This window comes from Copadichromis virginalis, linkage group LG7, assembly GCF_057382275.1.
Source record: "Copadichromis virginalis isolate Kocher_CV1m ecotype Utaka linkage group LG7, C_Virginalis_male_GT1.1, whole genome shotgun sequence".
NCBI classification, from domain to species: domain Eukaryota; kingdom Metazoa; phylum Chordata; class Actinopteri; order Cichliformes; family Cichlidae; genus Copadichromis; species Copadichromis virginalis.
The window spans coordinates 35528353-35534352 of NC_140624.1; the positions used below are offsets into that span (position 1 = coordinate 35528353).

At 40.1% G+C, this 6000-nt stretch overlaps 1 protein-coding gene across 2 annotated transcripts in view; it reads left to right on the plus strand.

Annotated features, from left to right (window-relative positions):
* The window catches only part of cacna1bb (calcium channel, voltage-dependent, N type, alpha 1B subunit, b), a 221111-nt gene extending 215606 nt beyond the window's left edge, over nucleotides 1-5505 (plus strand). For both annotated transcript variants that reach the window (XM_085463201.1, XM_085463200.1), the window contains 2 exons: nucleotides 15-238; nucleotides 1881-5505. In XM_085463201.1, coding sequence (XP_085319327.1) covers nucleotides 15-238; nucleotides 1881-2447 — 791 coding nt within the window. In that variant the 3' untranslated portion in view covers nucleotides 2448-5505. The remainder of the gene's footprint in view (nucleotides 1-14; nucleotides 239-1880) is intronic.
* Nucleotides 5506-6000: the final 495 nt, after the last annotated feature.

The window sequence follows — 6000 nt, forward strand, 5'->3', positions numbered from 1 at the left end:
GTACCATCCTCCAGATTCATTTACCGATCCCTCAGCTGAAGGACTGTCCAGAGAGCGAGCAAGGGAACGGGACCGCAGTCGGCCTCATGAGAGGAGGCACCACTCCTCAGCGGGAGAGAAGCAGCGCTACTATTCCTGTGAGCGTTACGGCAGCAGAGAGCAGAGCCACACCAAGTCAGCTGGTCCCAGCCGATCCACGTCTCCAGGAGAGGGACAGGACTCTGGTTTCCTCAGACAGGTGAGTTACCTGCCAAACTGTATGTGGCTTAGTGATTAACAGCTTGCTTGTTATGCAGTCTGTATGTATTCAAACAGTGGCCTGACTTACAGCTTAGTCAATCTACATCCACATTTGCATCAACACCCATTTAAATTGCAGTTTTGAGCTTAATCAACAATGAAAGCCTCTAGATTTGTTTAATAATTTGATGTTTAAGTTTTTCAAAAAAATCTTTTTGAGTGATCGCGCTGTATGAGGAATGATCAGTAAGTTCTGGGAAGAGTTCCATCAAAACCTGATTTGGGCAATCTCCCATTAAAGTTCATCCTCTCAGGCATGTTCAGATCTTCTCCAGAATGGCGGATATTTATAGATCTCTCCATGGAAGTCCTCTCTTCGCTGTGTTTAGAAAGAAAGAAAGTGTACTTTATTGAGCCCCGTGGGGAAATTCCTCTCTGCATTTAACCCATTCACTCAGTGAAGCAGTGGGCAGCCATTGGGCGCCCGGGGAGCAGTGTGTAGGGACGGTACCTTGCTCAGGGGTACCTCAGGGTAGCTGTTCAGGGGAATCGAACCCCGACCTTCCAATCATGGGGCCACCACTCTACCTACTGAGCTATCCCTGCCCAATTTACAATTTACAGAGAGCAGACAACAACTCTCTGATCATGAAAGGTGTGTTTCCAACTATAACCAGGCACTTTTCAGCAGTATTCAGTTAAGCTGTCCACAGTATCTAAGTCCATGTCATCCGAGGAATGAGTTTGAGAGCATGTTCATACTTTTTTTTTTTTTTTAGCCAACATTCATCAGGTTGTGCACCATCCCAAAGGAAGTCCTAAACCGTTGAGTAGAAGGCAGTTGTAATTCTTTTTAGGTTCATGAAGATGTTCCACCTTTAATCTGAGAGGCTTCAGTTTTAAAAAAGTTTTTCACCTTTATGGTGGTCCTGAGATCGCATTACAGGCATTTAGCCCCCAGTTACACCTTGGTCCACATGACCTTAATAACTCAATTGATTGCAAGGTGGGGCAGTAGTGCCTCAAAGAATTCACACCTTGGCTCATGTGACTATAATGACCAATTCCTTGGTTCATGTGACTCATATGATGACAGAATGGGTCAGTGACTCTAAGGACCACCTTCAAAGGGACAACCCCACTAGGGTTTAATATGGTAGCACTGAAAGGTCACATGGACTGCAACTTAAGAAAACACCAGCAAACAGAAAAATGCTGCAAACGCACACAAAACACAACGAAAACACAAAAAAAATGCTGCAAAAACTGAAATGTTTTGGTTTCTGTCACTTCCCCATCTGGTCCATCTCATTATTGTGTCCCCAGAAACACTTCTGGTGGGGTTTTTTTCTTAAAAGGCTATTATGCTTTTATGCAAATCAGTCCTAATTAATGGTTTCAGCTTGGACCTCCCTTGTGTCTGCAACTACAGCAACAAACCTGCTGCCTTCTCATAGTAACATTGGTCTGTATATTTGTGCCCATGTGGCTTATTGTGCTTTTAGATAACATAAAGAAGGGATGTCTTTACAGGATGTATGGACAGGTGAACAAATAACAAACATTAAAACTAAAAAAAAAGGATTAATCCTTCAAAGTCGCTGTTGTGCAACTAAATCATTCAGTCTTTCCTTTCTCAGCATGGCGGCAGTGTGGTTAAATCTGGCCACGGGACACTTCCATCTGGTTCAAGCACACCGGGTCGTGGTCGCAGGCAGCTCCCCCAGACGCCCCTCACCCCTCGTCCCGCTGTGGCCTACAAGACTACCAACCCCTCCAATCTCCCATCCAGTGCCATCATGGCTACAACAGGGCACCAGACTCGCTTCAGCCGTGGTCTTTCAGAGCATGATCGCTTACTCGGAGCCCACGAGGAGTCCCCAATACCAATTACTCGAATTGGGTCTGACCCTAATTTAAACCGGCAGCAGCAGGACTCGTCTCAGAAGGCTCTCCTTGATGAGGAGGACTTCCAGGATGCTTTAAGCAGCCAAGGAGGAGGCCGCTCTGCCAGAACTGCTGCCTCCTCTACAGCCTCCGCATCTCACCCAACTACTGCTACACCCGTCACAGCACCCACCACACAGGGCCGAGCAGTGGTCATGCCTAATGGGTACCACTTCACTCTTGGGGTCAACTCTTCGTCTGGGCCTGGGAATAGAGGAGCAGGAAGTCTCAGGGAGAGGGAGGAGGATGACTGGTGCTAACGTGGCAGAAAATTTTAGAAAGCCTGCTGTTAGCTAGAATGGGGCAGCTCATGAGTGCTGCTCAGCGCTCAGGTCAGGAGCTGGTACAACAGGAGGCCAGGCGACTGATACAGAAGAAAACACGATGAGGGAAAGTCAGTGGAAAGCGCTCTGAGAGGGGATCAGAAATAATTACAGCTTTTTAGTGTTACTGTCTTTTTAATATATCAACCACTTTCAAGAGAAAAACACTGACTTTTTCTAACCCCTTTACTTGCACTGGAATTAGCGCACATGTGGAGGCTCTCAAGTATTTTGCCTTGGCCAGTATATTCAGTGGAGAAGAAGACAAAAGCCAAAATATCCCTGTTGTTTGTGCTTTAGACTGATGCTCATCCCCGGCATTGATATGACTGCCCACACCACACTTTTTATTGCTGTATGTCTTATTTTGTTACCAAATTTCTCTCTCTTGCTTTCTCCTGGTTTGTTTCTTTATTGTATTGCAGCACATCTTTACCAGAGCAGATTAGGAAAGCTTTTTGTTTTTAATGTATGTCTTAAAATTCTGTCATAACACCCAGTAAACACAAGAGTCACACAATGACTTAAGATAAGACCAGAGTTGAGTTTTTAGAATCCCACTTTTGTAAAATCTCCCAGATGTAATTTTGTGAGAGCACATAGGGACTAGAACAACTCGTTTTTGACATTAAGTGGCTAACTACTAAGTGCCTCTTTTACCACAATGTATTAAAATGGAGCCTGACTTTGGGTCAGTGGAGGTTGGGTGTAGCTAAAAAAATGCAAAAGCAAAAACAAAAAAAACGTGGTCAGAACAAAACTTGTGTTTGAATCTGGGTTGAAAGCAAAAAATCAAAAACAAAACAAAACATTTCTTTTGTGATGAATCTTTTCGTAGGATGATTAAAATTAGAGATCCAAAGTGTAGTGCATGCCAGGGTTGTCAAAATAGTGTCTGTACTTTTGCCTGAGGGTGTGTGGTAAGCATTTGCCTTTCTCTTTCAGATATACTGCCAGACATTTGGTAGAAAACATTCTCTGAATGAGGGGAAAAGTGCCATTTTTTTTTATGATTTTCTGAACATGAATCTCACATCCAGACAAATCTGCCTCCTCAAGCAAATCCCTTCTTGGCCATATTTGCCCAAATTTCACGGGTTTCCTATCTTCTAATCTTTCCTCAGACAAAGTTTTGCGCGAGGGTACCTGTGTGCGTATTTATAGGTACAATAAAGAGTTGTGTTGTTGCTGCTGACTGTTGACTTAAAGTAGGGCTATGCAACAAGACGACACTTCATCCGCCCTGTAGCTTTACCCTCTGGAAACTCCAGATTCAGGCTTTAGTGTGACTGTGACCAAATTTTACATTCATGTGTGAAGAGCTGTAAATTGTAAATGTATCATATGTGTACAGTTAACTGACAACACACACTAAAGGCACGAATGGTATCCAAGTGGATATAAGTGAATTCACAGGGCATTTTTGAGGTTTGCAAGTTGACTGCACGACGCCTACTCAGATAGAACCACCCAAAATATAAAACTGTGTTCTTCTCTTTCCAGACTTGGGTCAAGTTGTATTTTTAAATAATTGTAGTGGTTTTTAAACTTGCTGGGAGAGCCAGATTCTTCAGATTGTTAATGAAGTGGTTTTATGTCACTCAAAAGTGAGAGCTGAACCAGACCTGTACCAACTCCTCTGAATCTTTACCTCTTCCAACTGGGCAGGGTATAAATCCTCACAGAATAAGGCTTGCAATACTCTATTTTCTTTACAGTCAACAAATTTCAAACCAAAACTCAGTTCTTTCTGTGCTTTATTAGCCTGAAGCCCATTTATACAACTAGCAATGGCAACCTTTCTGAATAGATAACAAAATATAATTTTATAAATTTCATATCTTACATTTTGTGTTTGTAGAGTATTTTTTTCAATTATTTTTTTAAACTTAGTTACTGTAGACTTTAGAAATGTTTTTCAACTTAAAAACTACTTGGGTTGGTGCTAGTAATTTGTTGGCAAACATTTCCAGCTCTATATTGATCTTTAGAAAGTTAAAAAGTGCATATAAAATTAGTGCAAATGTAATCTTAAAACCTTCTTGAAAACTAATATTGAAAAATCTCTGTTGCAATGACTTTGGAGCTTTCTGATGAAAAGGATAACCAGCCTGACATTTCCTGTTCTGTCATCTCATTTTTATATTTCACTATAATTTTTTTGAATATTAAAACATATATAAATAATGTAAGAATATATTAAAGAATATATAAAATGCAGAATATTAATATTAAAAGAATCGGGGGGGGTTAACTAATAAAATGCAGCGATCTGGTAATTCTGGTTATGTGATGCTACTTCATTGTTTAAGCACACTGGGTTATGATTGCAGACATCTCTAACTGATGCCATTCTTTTACCCCTGTGGACTAAAGATGTCAATTTATTTTCCAGTATCGCTTTTGCTACATTAGGGCACCGATCTGTTTTTAACTGTTCATTTTTAGAGCATGGTCACTTATTATCTAAAATTAAGGCATTAAAATTTCATCAATCAGTCCTTTAAAAGTGTTAAAAATACTAGATGTCAGAGATGTTATTTTCTGTATCGTAAGGTTAGCCAAAATGCTCATGAGTAGCTTGATCTGCTAGCTGACAATAGGATTGTGAAGTGTAAATTAAATGAAAACTGAATTTCAGCCAAGATTTTGTGGGATTAATGAAACTGGTACTACAACTGTACACAAGGCCTGGTGTATTTTGTATTTCAATATGAATTGCAGCAGTGAAAACCAACGTGAAGTCCAGTACAAGCATTTCTAACAGGCTAGCTTACATGTATTAGTTTGCTCGTGACGCTAACAACAAAAGGGTTTTTTTTATGTTCAATTAGAGCCTCAACTAAACCACATAAACTGATCCAAAAAAACACATTAATTATTTTTCTTTTTCCTAAATTTTGTTCTTGTTAAATGAATCCTATATTTTATTCTGAGTCACATTTAGCAAAGTTTTAAATCTAACTTAAGATATAGGGCCAGTGCTTTATTTTGATTTAGCGCGTTTAAACATGAGAGGTCAATAAAGCAATATGTAATATCTAAACCTTACTATATAATCCAGTTAACTTACAGTATCAAAAATATTGGTCCTTACCTACAGAATCTACACTTTCATAAATATCCTAAGAAAAGTCACTGAAAACTGTTATTTTGTCACAAATTTGAGTATTAAAATTATTGGATAGTAAGAAAGTGTTTGTGGGACTTGAACTGTTGTTTAGGAAAGGAAGGAAAGTGTCACCCAGTGCAAGCGTGTGGTTCACTGATGAATTTTAAATCGTTTCTGGGCAGCAGTTTTGAATACACAGAGAATACTTAAATCCACTCTTTGTTTAGTTCTTTTATTGGCTTCCAAATAGGAATAGTGCAGAACATGGCCAGCCCTATCCTTTAAAGTACATGGCTGAAAGAGTTCTCTTTAATGACAGCCTGCTACTTAAATGTACACTGCTATACATTAGGTTGTAAAGCTTTGAAAATAGGCAAG